This window comes from Pinus tabuliformis, chromosome 2_2, assembly GCF_031772625.1.
Source record: "Pinus tabuliformis cultivar Carrire ecotype Pingquan chromosome 2_2, CPIR1, whole genome shotgun sequence".
Lineage (NCBI taxonomy): Eukaryota > Viridiplantae > Streptophyta > Pinopsida > Pinales > Pinaceae > Pinus > Pinus tabuliformis.
Window position 1 is genome coordinate 1,204,317,579 of NC_142300.1, and position 17,950 is coordinate 1,204,335,528.

Sequence of the window (17,950 nt, forward strand, 5' to 3'; positions counted from 1 at the left end):
GTATAGGTCATTAGTTGCAAAGATTATATGTACCTCTTTTGACATTACCTGTCCATCCTTGCATAGATCTAATCCTTTGACCTTTTCTTCAGTTGACATGTATCTTTTTCTTCCAAGAGAGCTACAAATGAACCACAAAGACTTCTCTGAGCTTCAGTCCTTTGCTGACTATAATTTTAGACTTCAATATCAGACAGGTCAACTTCATGGTGTAATTCATCCTCCTTTCAAATATAAATCTCAATGGTATAGTTGCTTCTCGAACTTGTGTCACAAATAAGCTTTATAAACCTTCAGATAACTCATTATAGTTCTTCCACAGAGCTTCCCAAATCTTTGGCCTTTAAGTATAGAGATGATTTACATAGCTTCAGTCTCTTCGGTGTCTTCCATTGATTGCATATAGTGCTACAGAGATGAGATTCTTCTTGTCAAGAGTTTGATCATTGGTTGTCATAATTCTTTTGTTGTAGTTACACACCCTTCAACGAAAGATACCTTTGTTGGATTTGACATTGATTGAGGCATTTTCAAAATATGTTTAATCACCTTATGAGATTCTTTGGACTTTTTATCTAAGGTTTTTCCACTGATCACTCCACAGAGTAATTCGCAATTGATGCCAGATTGAAAGGTCCATGGTCATACTCTAAAACACTACTAGTTTAAAAACAATGTTGCCTCCTCAATCAATGCAAGCGTTGCTCCATAGGTCTTATATTCAGGTTGGATTATATTCATCAAATCTGAGACAAAGTGACTAGTTGGAGTGACTTCTCTTAGTGCTTGTCCAAAACACGTTTTTCATGTTGATTTGGGGTAGCATCGGATGTGCTCTAGCCTTGAAAATTGGTGGAGAGGCTAAAGCACATGAGATCTCCAAGACCCAAAAATGTTTTGGGCATATTCTAACCAATTTGGGAGATATTAAAATAATTAATATTTTTAATGGAGTTCCTAAGTCTAAACTTAGGAAAAATGAAATATTAATGGGTATTAATATAAAACTAGGTTAGAAGGTTCCAAAAGTCATGGATCAAGCCAAATCTAATCTTAATCGTTGATTAGAGATTTAATCTCGGTCGTTGAAGGACCAACAGGAAAAGTATAAGAAGAGGCCTAAGGGTCAATTGGAGAACACACTGAGGGAGACTAGTCAATTCGATTTGTAGAGCGGCTTAGCTGAGAAATTCGAACTAATGGTCTGAAGAGCAACAGGAGGCAACAAGTACGGAACAGAGAGTCAGGAACAGCACCAGGGGAACAACGCAGAGGTTGGAGAGGCAAACGCAGAGCCTCTCCGGCAGAGATGCAGAGGCAACAGACTATGCAGTCACTGGAGGGCCTGCGTGGGTGACACAGAGAGGCCCAGTGCTAACACAGAGAGGCAGGGGCTAACGCAAAGGGTCTAGGAGCTACACAGAGGTCAACCAAGCTGATGCTAAGAGTGGGAAAAGTGCTGAAGAATTTTCTCTCTGTTGGGTAAGCCAATTTGGCACCCGGTTGTACTGAAGAATTGCTGAATAATAAAATCCTCCCTTGCTGCACCGGTTTTCCCACATTGGGTTTTTCCAAGGACTGATTGTCCAAAATATATTGTGTCGATATGTTAATTCTTGTGCATGTGTTTGTTTTTGTATTATGATGTGATATCTGCAACAGAATTTATTTTAATGTTTCCTAAAGGATTTTCATAAATAACTTATTAGGAAATAAGTAGGTAAAAAAGTTAGTTGTTGCAGTGATAGAATATTCATATGGTTATCAGAGCAAGTAATCAAAGACAGGAAGGAAAAATTATGGGTCGAGACCATGATGCAGAGGCATCTACATCAGGAGACTCGCACAGATTTTCAAAAAATTGCACAAGAGAAAGTGATTTCGATTTCTCTATGTTGGCTTCCAGGTTGGAAGAAGAAGTGGCTTGTGTGACTAGCTCTGCATCATCAGAGGTATGGTATATAAACATTGGGGCCTCTTGGCATATGACGGGAATCTGGGAATGTTTCTCAGATTATCAGGAGGAGAAGATGAACTTTCAAATCACCATGGGGAACAAGGCAAAATGTACTCCAGTAAAGAGGGGTACCATAGTTTTTCAAACAGAAACGGGAGAGCGGTTTCGTGCTACCAATGTGCTGCATGTACCAGGATTGGGGATGAACTTACTTTCTATGTCGCAACTTCAAGGCAAAGGCTATGACGTTTTCTTCATCAAGGAGAAAGTATATGTAAAACACCTGAGCTAGAAAAAGAAAGAGCAGATCGGGATCAAAAATAACAGGTTGTACAGACTACAACTAGAATCACCAATGGCACTAATAGGCAATCATGGAGACAAGGATTTGAACGAACTATGGCACAGAAGAATGGGACATTTGCACCATGGAACTCTGAGAATTCTCAAGAGCACTGTAACAGGTGTTCCGGATCTTAGTATGGAACAAGATGATGTATGCAGAGGATGTGCTTTACAAAAGTATACCAAGGCAGCATTTCCTAGAAGTAAAAACAGGGCCAAGAGTGTACTAGGATTGATACACTCAGATATCTGCAGACCCGTGTCCACTAAAGCTCTTAGTGGTGCCGAGTACTTCCTTACCTTCATTGGTGAGCACTCAAGGAAAACTTGGATTTATTTTTTGAAGACCAAGGATGAGGTTTTCTGTTGATTCAAACTTCAAAGAGTTCAAGGCTCTGGTGGAGAATCTGACTGGGAAGAAAATAAAAGTTTTGTACTCAGATAAAGGTGGAGAGTATGTCGATAAGGACTTCACTGATTTTTGCGCAAAGAAGGGCATCAGAAGAGAGTGGACAGCGCCTTACAATCCAGAGCAAAATGGAGTAGCAGAAAGAAAGAACAGGACTATTGTAGAAGGAGCTAGGGCCATGACATATGATCAAGATATGCCAAAATTCTTGTGGGCAGAAGCATGCAACACAGCAGTCTATGTTCAGAATAGAACTCCTCATCGGGCATTGGGCAAGATTACTCCAAAGAAAGTCTTCACAGGGAAGACGCCTGAAGTCAGTTATTTCAGGATATTTGGGAGCTTAGCATATTGCCTCATACTCGAAGAAAAGAGGAAGATGCTAGATCAAACTGCAAAGAAAGGATATCTAGTGGGATATAGCGAGAACACTAAGGCATACAGAATCGATCTTCCAGGGAGCTAGAAGGTAGTAGTTCGACGAGATGTGAAGTTCATGGAGGACAGAGCCTTCAGAAAATCTTGAGAAATGCCTTCCAAGGAGCAATCAAAAGAGGAATCATTGGTCAAACCTCTTCAACCAACGGAAGAAAATAATTCTTCCTCGGGTCAAGAAGAATCACAGGATGAAAAGGAGCTAACAGAAGCACCTGTTGGCAAAGGAAGAATAGAAGCACCTGTTGGCAAAGGAAGAACGAGCACAAAACTTCGTCAGATTCTGTGAGATGCAAAGAACTTCATTGGTGCGCCAAGGAACAATAAGAGGGAGCGAAAACAGCAGATAGATATCAAACATTAGTAGCTCAAGATGGGGAGCCTACCAACTTTCAGGAGGCAACTCAAGATCAGGTTTGGCTCGATGCGATGGTAGAGGAATACAACTCCATACTGGTAAACGATGTCTAGGAGGTAGTGCCAAGGCCTCAAGATAGATTGGTGGTAGGTTCGAGATGGATCTACAAGATCAAATACGCTGCAAACAATAGTGTTGAAAAATACGAAGCCAGGTTTGTGGCTAAGGGGTATGCTCAAAAGGAAGGGATTGACTACAAAGAGACCTTCGCCCCGATAGCCAGGTATACATCTATTAGAACCGTGATATCTCTTGCAACACAGATGGGGTGTGAGATCCATCAGATGGATGTCAAAATGGCATTTCTGAACGGAGTGATAGAAGAAGGGGTAAAAACTGAACAACCAAAGAGCTTTGAGACACATGAGAAGAAGTCTCATGTATGCAAATTGAAGAAAGCCTTGTATGGGCTGAAACAGGCACCTAGAGCATGGTATGGTCAAACCGATGGCTACTTGCAAAAAATCGGATTTGTCAAGAGTGATGCAGATCCAAATCTCCACTATCTGGTTGTAGAGAATGAGCCTCTAATCTTAGTATTATATGTGGATGATCTCTTCCTGACAGGATCATCCATGTTCATCGGGGACTGCAAGAAGAATCTAGCCATGGAATTCGACATGAAGGATTTGGGACGAATGCATTATTTCCTGGATTTGGAAGTTTGGCAACAAAAGGGAGAAATCTTCCTTGGGCAAGGGAGATATGCTACAAAAATCCTGAAGAGATTCAGGATGGAGGACTATAGACCCATGGTTACTCCAATGATCACCAACTGGAAGAAGATTGATGCATCAGAAGACAAGGATGTTGATCCCACCTTATACAGGCAGTTCCTAGGGTCCCTGATGTATCTGGTCAACACCAGGCCAAACATTTGCTATGCTGTCAACACCCTCAGTCAGTTCATGGTGGAGACGAAGAGGGTGCACTGGGCAGCAACCAAACATGTTCTCAGATATTTACAGGGAACAGTCGATTATGGACTCTTGTACACCAGGAGTAACGATATCAGATTGAGTGGATTTACTGATGCAGATTGGGCAGGAAGTTTAATGGATCGGAAAAGTACCTCTAGGTACTGTTTCAACATTGGATCAAAGATGACCTCCTGGTGCAGTAGGAAACAGAAATTTGTGGCTCTGAGCTCAGCAAAGGTGGAATATATGGCCGCAAGCACAGCTTCGTGCGAAGCCATATGGCTTAGAAAACTACTTGTGAACTTATTCAGAAGAAAGATGCAGGCCACCAGGATCATGTGTGATAATCAAAGTTGCATCAAGCTCTCTAAGAATCCAATGTTTTACGATCGGTCAAAGCATATTGATATCTGGTGTCACTTTGTCAGAGGTTGTGTCCAATGAGGAGCTGTATAGTTGAGGTACACTCCTACTAGAGAACAGGTGGCAGACATCCTTAGTACTTACCAAGGCCCTTGGAAGAACCAAGTTTGATTATTTCAGGGAGAATATGGGGATGATAAGAATCCATTTCAATAGCAGAAATGGGTATGATGCTATAGTGCAGTAGCAGTCAACAGTAGCACGATGCAACATGCTGAGGAAGATTTGCAGCGCAAATGCAGTGTTGGGAAGAAGGACCAACAGCAACACGGATGCAAAGGGAGTTGCAGTGCAAATGCAGTGTTGGAAAGATGGGCCAGTAGCAACACGGATGCAGAGGGAGCTACAGTACAAATGTAGCAGTGGCAATGATAGAGCCATGGGCAGGAGTACAGGATGCAGCAGTGCAAAGGACGATGGGTAGGGAGGCTTAGCATCAGCACAGGTACCGATGTCGTATGATCAATAATGCTCAGTGTCGAGTATTACTATAGCACAGTCCTCGCTAAGAGGGGGTGTTGATTTGGGGTTGCATCGGATGTGCTCTAGCCTTGAAAATTGCTGGAGAGACTAAAGCACATGAGTTCTCCAAGACCCAGAAATGGTTTGGGCAGATTCTAACCGGTTTGGGAGATATTAAAATAATTAATATTTTTAATGGAGTTAGACTTAGGAAAAATAAAATATTAATGGGTATTAATATAAAACTAGGTTAGGGACAAAATATGCTCTGCTAGCAGCGCACAGGCTCTGACCTAGCTCTGCTCCTCTGCAGCCACTACCTCCTGCAGCTCCTCTGCCTGGCAGCCCCTGCTGCTAGGCCTCTTTCCTTTAGCCTCTGGCATCCCCGCAATCGGGCTTGGCCTTTCTCCTCTCAGCAGCTCTGCTGCAGGCCCTCCTCGTCTCTCGCCCCTCATGGCAGGGTGCAATTCACCTCTTCTGCAAGGCCCTGAGGAACAGGCAGTGGCCTTCGCTTCTTTAATATCAGAGAATGGAGCACCAAAAATCAAGCCTACAGCAACGAAATTCGTCAAAAAACTTGCAGACATTCCAGAAATATCTTTACCTCCAAGTCTACCCAGGAAAGCTGCTATTTCTTTATCTGAAAGAGGACTGGTTGGCCAGTTCACTGGACTGTGGCCCTCCCCCAGAGCAGTTCAGAAGTGGGTGGAGCGCAACTGGAGCACCAATATCCAAGGGAAAATAGCAATAAGATTTTGCAGCAGGGAATATTACACGTTCCTCTTCGAAACCAAAGAAGATCGGAACCTAATATTCAGAAGCAATCCTTATTTTATGGATTCAAGAGGTCTATACTTGAATAGATGGTCCCCAGACTTTGATCCAGAGACGGACATCCCAAATGTCATTCCGGTTTGGGTCAGATTGCCCCATCTCCCCCTTCACTGATGGGGAGATGAATCGGTCAAAGCAATCGAAAATGTAGTTGGCAATACATTGAAAGATGCAAACCAAAGGACAGCATGCATGCCTGCGCCAGGATTTGTGTAGAAGTGGACTTGGGGAAGGGCGTTCTGGAGTCAATAAAAATCAAGGTGCATCAGTGGACTCATATCCAGCAGTTGGATTACAAGAAAATCTCGTTCAAATGCAAGGTATGCCATGAATACAGTCACTTTGCTAATAGATGTAACAAACTAAAAGAAACTGAAATTGTTGAGAATGTAGAAGTAAATGAAAGTACCTGGGAACAAGTTAAGAGAAAGAAAACCACCAACAAACAATCTGGCCCAAACCCCAAACAGCCTCTTGAAAACGTTACTGCAATCCCCACTCCTCCCCTCAACATGGTTCAGCCAATACCCTCGACATCTAACCCTTTTGAAACCTTGGAAGAAGAAGAACCATTATCCCCACATTCTCCATCTCACGACAAAACTTTAGTTGTCATCCATTCCCCCATTCAGAACTTTCCATCCCCTCCACCCACCATTGAACGTATCCTCACTAGAAACAAAGTTAAAGAATCCAACAATACCTCAGAGCAGCCAAAAAAAGCAGGTAGGAAATCGAATAAAGAGATTAGAGACGAGGCAACAGCAAAAGAAATGGCTACAGGCACCCAACAACCAATGGACTCTTTCTTGGCTAAACAAAAGGAAAGCGGGGAAAAGCAAAAGGAGAAGATCGGGGCTCATCAAAAATCAGGTAAATAATGATTTTGGTCTCTTGGAACAGCAGGGGTTTAGGCTCCTCTCTAAAAATCAATGCAGTCCGAGATTTATTAAGACAAGAATAGCCAGATATTTTCATGATCCAAGAGACCAAAGTGACCAGTCAAGAATTCCAAAAAATAATGAAGAAACAAAAAAGTTTTGAAGGAACAGCGATAGATTCCATTGGAGCTTCAAGAGGTATCGGCACGATATGGAACAAAGGGAAGTGGGATCTCACTAGTCAAAAACTGAATAACTGGTGGGTTAGAACAGATCTCAAAAATAAAACCACAAATGAAGAGTACACCTTGTTAAACATTTACGCTCCAAATCACTTCAGGGATAAAGCACTATGCTGAGAATAAATTAAAAAAAGAGGTGCAAGAATGTCAAAGAAACAAGTTGGTATTAGAAGGTGACCTAAATGTAATACGGAATATCGAAGAAAAGATGGGAGGGAAGTATCTCAACGACCCATCTAGAGCAGCTCTGGAAGAAATTATTGAAGCTCAAAAACTCCTGGACATTCCTCCATGTAATGGGAAATTTACTTGGAGCAATAAAAGAGCTGGAACTCAAAACATCAAAGAAAGATTGGACAGGATCTTAATTCAAGAAAGCATTGCTACAGGATTCTCAGCCATTAAGAGCAAGATTGTACATGCTACAGCCTCCAACCACAAGCTTGTGGTTCTGATTCTAGACAAGCTGGGGAATTATGGGCCGATCCCTTTTAAATATAATAAAAATTGGGACAGCAAGGAAGAGTTCAGCAAGATTATAAAGGACAGCTGGGAATACGATGTAATCGATTCCCCTCACTTCGTTTGGGAATCCAAGATAAAAAACTTAAGAGAAAAAATCAAAATCTAGGCAAGAGAGAACGCTCTAAAAGAGAAAAGCAAAAAAATTGAGTTGCACAGAACTCTGCAGCTGATTGAGACCAACAGCAGTTGTGCTCTCTGCAAGGCACACTGTTTTATGATAGGACGATTTATCAAATACTTCAATGATCTCAAAGCTGAAGTTGAGTCCGAAAACAAATCTAAGAGAAAGAAATTTGAGAAACAAAGCCGAAATTGAAGGGCTCAAAGAGAAATGCCAGCACCTAGAAGAAGCAGTAAGTTACATCAGGACTCTGAACCAAAGTGAGCAAGGTGAAGCATCAACCAAGCTCAGTGAAAAGAAAGATCAGCTTCCTGATGACACAGTTAATCAATTCTGGTGATTTCTTAGTTAATTTTCCATGCAATGTAAATTTTGTCTCCTATTAGGCCAGTTCCTCCGACAATATAGTCGGTATGTTTTACAAATCTCAAGAAACATGAACAGTGAATTGGAAATTGGGACTGCGTTCCCATTTTGCTCCAATTTCACCGAGTTCATCTCTCCATATGTACTGGGACATAGTCCCATTTTTTATGTTTTATAATATATAAGTATCCGATCTTGTAAAAAATATATATATATAAAACTAGGTTAGAAGGTTCCAAAAGTCATGGATCAAGCCAAATATAATCTTAGCCGTTGATTAGAGATTTAACCTCGGTCGTTGAAGGACCAACAGGAAAAGTATAAGAAGAGGCTTGAGGGTCAATTGGAGAACACACTGAGGTAGACCATTCAGTTTGATTTCTGGAGTAGGGTTAGCTAAGAAATTCAAACTAGTGGTCTGGAGAGCAGCAGGAGGCAGCAAGTACGGAACAGAGAGTCGGGAACGGCACTAGGGGAACAGCGCAGAGATTGGAGAGGTAGACGCAGAGCCTCTCAAGCAGACGCAGAGGCAGTAAACTACGCAGTCACTGGAGGGCCTGCGTGGGTGACACAGAGGGGCCCAGTGCTGACACAAAGAGGCAGGGGCTGACACAGAGGGTCTGGGAGCTACACAAAGGTCAGCCAAGCTGACGTTAAGACTGGGAAAAGTGCTAAAGAATTTTCTCTCTGTTGGGTAAGCTAGTTTGGCACATGGTTGTATTGAAGAATTGTTGAATAATAAAATCCTCCCTTGCTACACCGGTTTTCACACATTGGATTTTTTCGGGGACTAATTGTCCCAAATATTTGTGTTGATGTGTTAATTCTTGTGCATGTGTTTGTTTCTATATTATGATGTGATATCTGCAGCGGAATTTATTTTAATGTTTACTAAAGGATTTTCATAAATAACTTATCCAGAAATAAGTAGGTAAAATAAATCAGTTGTTGTAGTGATAGAATTTTCACATTTCAAAGAGAACTAAGCATGTGATACTCAAAACACTTCATCCATCCAATCTTACAAAGACAACTCGGTTGGCTTGACTAAGGTATTCCATTTTGAGATACTTCGAATCTTCTAAAGCCATGTATGAGGCTTCTCAGCCTACTGCAATAGCCCTGAGATTTTCAGCCTTTGAATCTTTCCTCTGAGGTTTTCCGACCCTATAACAAACCTCTTGCAGCACTTAATCCCTTCTACTTCTGACCTAAGGGAGTTTGGGCCTCCTTCTCGCAACCTCACTAGCCTTTCGGCCCTCTCACACAGCTCAACAAACATGGGCTAGAAAGATTTGTATTTCAGACCCTTCTTCTTGCATAGAACCACACTCCAATAGACCAAACCTAGAAGGAGAACACAATTGCCTCCTCTTAATACTAGATTTCGTAGCACCATTGACCTCCTTTGATTGCTCCTTTTACCATAGCTCTGAAACCATGTTGATTTTTCATAGGAACTTCTAGCTGATAGTTACTTCTTATAATTTCTTACATTAATCTTTTCTTGCATTCAAATTCATCATAAAGCAATCACACATAAGATCTTCAACAGTAGAACAAAATTGATAGTAGGATCATAAGGAGACGGCCAAACAAGAAACACAAATATTTACATTGGGAAAACCCACTTGGGGAAAAGACCCAACAACCTTTTACTTAGAGAAATCAATAAATTCAACAAGAGATCCATCCTTATCTTATCAATTAAGGCAGAGGTCAAACTGACCATGAATAGGCCTAGGTCAAACCTAGTCAAGCAGAATAAGTAGCCTCATATACTTGGTCTATTATGCCTCGGTGATTAGACCTTCTACCCAAGAAATGTCTTCGATCAGAAATCAGCCTTCTACCTAGTTTAGAAATTTGATCTTCTTGCAGAGATTAGTTTTGTCTAGAGCTTGACTTGCTTCCTCACTTCAACCTGCCCTTGTCTTTCTTCTTTCGCTTGATCAGAAGTAATGTGAATTGCCTTGCACAAGAGATGATATGAACTTCCCTTTGAAGGATGTTGAATGGTCTTTATATCAAATTTAAATGAGTCGGAATTGACTTTATTCTAGGGATGGGCTGACTTGAAGTCGACCTTACTTTTGGAGGCAAAAATACATAATTTGAAAATTCAAATTTCCCTCTTTTTGAAGTCGACATGAAGTACATGTCTTGAATATATTATTACATTTATTTGGAGTGCTAAAATAACAATTATGAAGACCGACCATAGCTACAAAAATTCAACAATTTTCTGTGTCCTTAGTTTTGGTCCTTTCAAGGCTAGAGAGGGAATCTAGGGCATGGTATGAATTTCTAGGGAGGGAGAATTTTGGTGGTTGGAGAGCCTAAACATCAAGAGGGTAGGGTTTGCCACAAAACCTATCAATTTGGTGGGCATCCACTTCAATTTCATCCATAAATTCTCTTGCCCTAGTTGTTTGCACTAAGAGGGAAACCCTAGTTTTTCTTCCCTCAACTTAAGGACTTTCTTGAAGGTTTCATGAGCCTTGGCCTAGCTAATATACATTGTAAGAAACCTTTTCTCCTTGCCTTGACCTTGAGTTACTCCAACACTCGTCAAATCAATCAAAACCCTAGGTCTTGTTCCTCTATTTCTAGAATTCTTCATAGAAAGTGATTTGCTTCCTTCTAAGCCTTATACCAAAATTGTGCCTTTCTAGAAGACCTCCTAGCGAGGTCATTTAACACTTCAACCTTAGAATACCTATTGTAAGTGATCACTTTGTTATGTAAAAAATTAGTTAATTTTAGGTTATTTTTTAATTCTAGGTTTAATTAGATGAAAGGGCACGATCATAAGATCATGCCCTTTCCCAAAGGGTGTCCATGGCGGTATTTAAGCCAGGAGCCCCATTGTAATCAGACATCATCTGTCTATTCTTTTATTAATAAATTATTTCTATATATATTTCTGTTATCCAGAAGTTTTTACACTTCATCTGGTATCGGAGCAGTTCGTTCTGCTATCCAACTGTGCCCACCATCTAAATTCCACAGCCTCTGCCCACAGACTTCACCTTCAACCGTAGCCAGCCATTAAAATTACTGTCCGCGTCCCCCGTCCCCGCTGCATCCGTCCCATACACCACCGTCCCATACACCACTGTCCCATACACCACCATCGACCCAGCCTGCGGTTACAGTGATATTCGATATAATTGCCAGCCTGTGGTGTTATTCCATACGGTTTTTTCGAATACGTGACTGGTTTTTTCGAATACGTGACTGTTCAGAGTTTAATGACATATGCAAAAAATAATTATAACTAATAGCCAGCTCTGCGTTACGGTTGTTAAATCAACGTGCTGCCAGCTCTGCGTTACGGTTTGTTAAATCAACGTGCTGCGGAGTTACGGTAATATTCGGTATTTGTTTGAATAGGCAAGGGGTTACGCCAATAGACGTGCCGGTTAAAAGTTAAACGATATATATAAAAAAAAATTATAACGTGATTTGGTGATTCGGTTATATATATATATCATATTCTAATTATATATTATATATATATAATTTAATTAAAAGTTATATAATTTATAACTTTAAATTTTATATATATATATAATAATTAATAATTATAAATTATAATTATTATAATTTATAATTAAAAAAATATATATATATATATATTAATTAAATTAAATTATTAAATTAATTTAATTTAATTTAAAAAAAAAAAAAAATATATATATATATATATATATAATAATTAATTAAATTAAATTATTAAATTAATTTAATTTAATTATTTAAAAAAAAAAAAAAAGAAAAAAAAAAGAAGAGGGAAAACCCTTAAACTGGCAGATAAATACACGCCCCCGCAAACCCGCTCAATGTCGACAATGACAATGGCGGATTTCCAGAAAAGGTTGTTGGAGGCAGAGCAAAAGATAAATAACAACCATGACGAGGTCAGTAAAAGATTAAATAAAGTTGAGAGCAAGCTGGAGGAGCAAGCGGACAAAATCAAAAATCTTGAAGATACGACAAATCGAATAGAGATAAAAATGGAAAGTCAACATGTCCAAACAGAAGTAAACTTCAAAGAGGTCTTAACAATGTTAAAAGTTCTGTGTAAAAGGTCGAATTGTACGCCCGAACAACTACTGAAAGAAGGTGAAGAGAATCAAGAACACGTCTCGTCGGATTCAACTAAGTCCACAGACTCTCATGACAAGGTTGAATCCCCAAAAAAATCAGCGACACCCCACCAAGAAGCAAGTAACACAGTCTTTACAAACAAGCAACTCTGGGATAACTTTACCAATCAACACCCTTTTTTCGCTCAACCAGTGGCAACATACCAGCGAAGGGCAAAAGTCGAGATGCCTAAATTCGATGGAAACGAAAAAAACAATGTTGCATGGATAAATAAAGCAGAAGAATACTTTGAAATATATGACATCACTGACGATGACGAAAAGCTCAGACATGCATCCATGAAAATGGAGGGAGAAGCATATAACTGGTATATGTGGTGGAAAAAGACAACACATGTCATTAGCTGGAGGAAATTTAAAGATGCATTCTTCAAAAGATTCCAAGGTGTAAAGGAAGAAGAGTTCTTTTCAAAACTCATCAAACTACGACAAAAAGGAAGTGTCGATGAGTACACTCAAGAATGGGAGACCTTAGTAACACGAGTACCTGGGTTATCCGAATCTCGTCTAATTCAGTCATACATCTCGGGACTCAAAACCCATTTACAAGCAGAACTTGAGATGCATGATATTACATCTATAGAAGAAGCAAGACGAAAAGCAAAAACAGCCGAAAAGAAATCCGAACCAATATTTTGGTCAACAGCGGAAAAAGCTTATGCAAGACGAAGGATACCCCAGTATGTGGACTCAAATAATACAAGATATGTTCCACCACATCGTCGTGAAGATGAAAAATCTAATGTGGAAATGCAAAGGATAAAAGAAGGTAAATGTAAACGCTGTGGTGAGAAGTGGGACCCCAAACATAGATGTGTTAAAGGAAAAGAACCAAAGAACCTATATAATTGTGAAGCAACCAATGATTCAAACAGTGAAGATTATGACGTAAAAGACACAGAAGATGCCCCAGAATTCTCATCAGAACTAGATGATGGAAGTATTCCACAAGTATCATTATCAGCTATGACAGGTATATCACAACCTCAGACTTTAAAGTTAAAAGGACACATAAAGAAGAACAACGTAGTGGTTCTCGTCGACTCTGGAAGCACACACAATTTTCTAGATGCAACCATGGCAAAGAGACTCAATATATTTTCATTTCCCTTACCAAACATGAAAGTGATGATAGCTAACGGTAAGAAGATTGAAAAGGTGGGAAAATGCCATAAGGTTAAATTGCAGATTCAAGACTTCAGTTTAGAGTCTCCGTTTTTCACAGTACCATTAGGAGGAGTAGATGTAGTCTTAGGTATCCAATGGCTACGAACTTTAGGTACTTATGCCGCCAACCATCAAGTACAATTTATAAAATTCAAATGGGGAGGTCAGAAGTACAAACTACATGGATTCCAAGCACCAGAAAATCATGTTGTATCATCATCTCAGATGATGAAGCTGAGTCGAAGAAGAGCACCTGCTTATGCAATACAATGTCACCAATTAGAAATGTTATCTGCAAATATGACCAGAGAAGAATCACCAGAGATTCAAGACCTACCTATGAAGATGCCGCCTAATACAGAAATTGAGCGTAGAACAGAAGTTAAAACAGAGTCAAACCCCATCAACATCAAGCCATACCGATATCCACATCTCCAAAAAGCGGGAATTGAGAGATTAATCCAAGATCTTTTAAAGTGTGTGACTTTGATCATCTTGGAGTATCTGATCAAGTGGAAGGACTTACCCGAAGAAGACGCTTTCTGGGAGAATGAATCATTCTTCAACAACATCCGTCGTTACATATGCTTTGAGGACAAAGCATTCTTTCGAGAGGAAGGCAATGTTATGTAAAAAATTAGTTAATTTTAGGTTATTTTTTAATTCTAGGTTTAATTAGATGAAAGGGCACGATCATAAGATCATGCCCTTTCCCAAAGGGTGTCCATGGCGGTATTTAAGCCAGGAGCCCCATTGTAATCAGACATCATCTGTCTATTCTTTTATTAATAAATTATTTCTATATATATTTCTGTTATCCAGAAGTTTTTACACTTCACACTTTCCCACCGGGACTCCTCCCATCGGTGAAAGTATGTAAAAAGCGGGGGATTTTGGTTGTGATTAGGGTTTCCCTCTTCAAGGCCTGCTAGATTTTGCGGTAATAATTCCATGATTTGCAAGTTTATAACGTGTAGGGTTTCCCTCTTCAAGGCCTGCTAGAATTTGTGGCAATAGTTCCATGATTTGTAAGAACATTAGCGGCACATCATGCAGAGATTTTGCAAGGCATTTTTTTGCCTATTGGCATTATTCATGCAATTCATACTCCTCAAATTCGTAATCAGGGTTCCAACAACAATGGCTTCCCCTTCAAACATTTTTTTGGTCCAAGAGCCCAATTCAGGCATTAACAGAAGTTTTGAGGTCGAATGATCTTGTAGACAGTTGAATCTTCCATTTACTCCTGTATGGCTGCAATCAATGGACAGCTTCAGTCTCAGGTCCTTTAATGACTGACAACTTGGCAATACCAATGATCCTTCAGCTGGGGCCTATGTTCTTCTATGATCTAAAGAAGATTTAGACACAACCTCTAACCAAAGAAACCTGTGACAGTGCTAATTTGCATTTGGAAGAACTCAAAAAGGAGGTGCTCCCCTTTATCCTCTCAGAGATAATTTCCCTTAGAGCTTCTAGGAATAGCATAAATGATAGGAGAGGACGAAAACACAATTTCAAGCACTCATAGATGAATAACTGATTAGTTTTTATTTTAAAAAATAAAAAGATACGGAAATGACAGAGTCAAGGATTTTTAGCTTGCATCAAAGCTAGAAATAAGTCAGTGAAATCCCACAGATAAAATGAGATCAAATCATCAAATGAACTACCACAACTGAATCAAAAGAAAGATATAATGAGTTTCTGTTCTTTCGTTATGCAGAACCGAAACAAAATCGATCATTTGTTAACTATTGCTCATGGATTTCAGAAACATGCAACTCAATGGGTACATTAATTAAATTACATTTTTTCAGCACGACAAAATCCGCTTCTACAAGACAGTTATAATCAAAGTTCACTTGACATTATTTGCAACTAGGTCTTTCTCTCATCAAGAAACTCTTAAACACTAGCATTAATTGGGCAGACAACTTCTATGGTACAGGTTATTTTTAAGCTGCAATATGTCTGCTAGATTTAACCAACATTTGATGCAAAATCAGTGTGGATTTATAGTATTCCATAATCAGTTAACTGATTATTATCAAGATGTAGAATTTGTTTCACAACAGTCTACAGAGCTTTGGTGCACTGTTGCAGTTTGTCCATTTGAGTCTGTCAGCATTAAATGTACATATTTCACATCACTTAGTTTCAACAACAATAGAAGCAATACAATACTAATAATTGCAGTGGAATGCAACTGTTGTTAAAAATTATAAAAATTAAAACAAAACGAGAGAAACAAAAAAAAACACTAAACACGTGGTTAATTCTGACCTCTCATTCTGCCAAGCTCCAACTAACAACAAATATTTGCAAATACTCGTGTTAAACAGTGATCTAATTTGTGTGAACATGCGCAACATATTCAACAATTGGCTCATTTGCATCAATTAAGTGGAGACAGAAGCATACTTCCTGACAGAGGTTTTAACAAGACAACCATCAAAATCAAAGGCAGCAATCTTTTCTGATGCCTTCAAACCATCTTCCTGATGAACATGACAACCAGAGGATATATTTAGTATGAGACACGATATGTCTAATTAAAGAAAAGTAATCATCCCATCACTCTTTCTAGATGAAACCTAAAATTTCCCAATACATTAAGCATGTTCTCGTATTTTATTAGAAATTTTCAAGTATCTGCTATCTAAGCATACATATCTGGACAATTAGTCATCACCGATTCTTATCCTGACAAATATAGATATGTCACAAGCTTGTCAATTTAGAGAGGCAGGCAGCATGTGTGGCTGTGATGAGAGTAAATGAGCAAGTTGAATAGCACAAAGAACAATTAGGAGAGCATCAAATGAAATGAATTTATATAAATGTCCTTGAATAAGATAACTTTATTAATGTCAGTCAAACGACCACAAAAGTAGGTCAATGGGACTTGTTATCCCTCTTGTCAGCAGGAGTACATAGATTCTTTCCGTCAACATTCACCACCATTGTAAACCCAAGCTACAAAGACAAAAGCCATGTATAAAACAACGTGAGGCCCTGTATTAGACATCCTAGACTTGTGCCTTGTCAATTTGACACTATATTTCAGTTGTGTGGCCGGACCATGCCCTGTCCCTTTGAAGCTTCACCTAAGCACCCTGGTCCCTAATCTGATTGGATGGCTTTTGGTGGATTTCTCTTGTGTACTCGTGGTTTTATGGAAGCCTTCATTTTGTCGGGATGATCATTGGTGTATGGGCCAGCCCATCTTGCGTCAAAGTGCACTCCAAATGGATCTCTAGTTTCTCCATTGGATCTGGGAGGTAGTCTGACAAACTGAGCGTGCTCTGATCTAGATCTGTCTGGACCGGATCTCTCTAATGCTCTGAGGACATACCAGTCTCAATAGTATTAGGTGGACTCCCAAAGGGGGAGGTTGATGAGAAACAGAGTCTCACCATCTTGTTGTCTGTTGTGCTTTGGAACTCTAATAGTAATTTGTTGTTTCAATCTAACAGATCAAGTATGAGGTAATTGGCTTGGTCATAGGGCGGGGCATGGGATGTAGGAGGTGACATTTGTGTCTGAAAATCTCCTTGATGAAGAGGGCTTAGCATCTTTGATCCTGGTACCAGAAGAAAGTAGAGAGTGAGTTTCCCTAAGCCCCATAGAGGCACTAATTGTTGATTTCTGTTAGCACCGGATGTTAAGCCTCAACATTTGCAGAGAGGCTAGGACACATGTATTCCACAATACCCAGAAATTGTTTTGGGAAATTCCACCTAGAGACAGTTTTATTAAAATAATTAATTACTTTTAATGGGTGAAATTAAAATAATTAAAGGGTATTAATCAAACCATGGGTGAAACTTCTAGAAGAAGAAGAGGATCAAGCCAAAATGACCTAAGCCATTGATTAGAATCTAATTTGGATCGTTGGTTCTCAACTGGAGGATTATAAGAGGAGGCTTGATGGGCATTTGGAAGACACATCAAGTGAGAGATCAAAAGATCGAATCTCTGAAGCACCGCAATTGCCGGAAGAAGAATTCGAAGTGATCTTTTACAGTGAGCGGCAGGGATAGTATCCTGAGGGAAGTTTTCCTGGGCCGGAGAGTACAAGGCAGAGAGGGTAGATGATGCAGCCAATATGGCTGCCCGCCAACACCACATCAACCATTCATTGCACTACGCACAACTTGCTCCTCCACTTCACATTAATAAACAAATAAATGATGCAGAACTTTCAATATTCAACACTCTCGTTGCGCCACTCTACAAAAACTACTATTCTCTCTTTACACCTACATTT

The 17,950-nt window shown here is 39.7% G+C and overlaps 1 protein-coding gene across 4 annotated transcripts in view; it reads right to left on the bottom strand.

Moving 5' to 3' along the window:
• Positions 1-17,950, bottom strand: part of LOC149197817 (phosphoesterase) — a 418,111-nt gene that overhangs the window by 244,015 nt on the left and 156,146 nt on the right. For all 4 annotated transcript variants that reach the window (XM_089405981.1, XM_089405982.1, XM_089405980.1 and 1 more), the window contains one exon: positions 16,102-16,178. In XM_089405981.1, the coding sequence (XP_089262107.1) occupies positions 16,102-16,178 (77 nt within the window). The remainder of the gene's footprint in view (positions 1-16,101; positions 16,179-17,950) is intronic.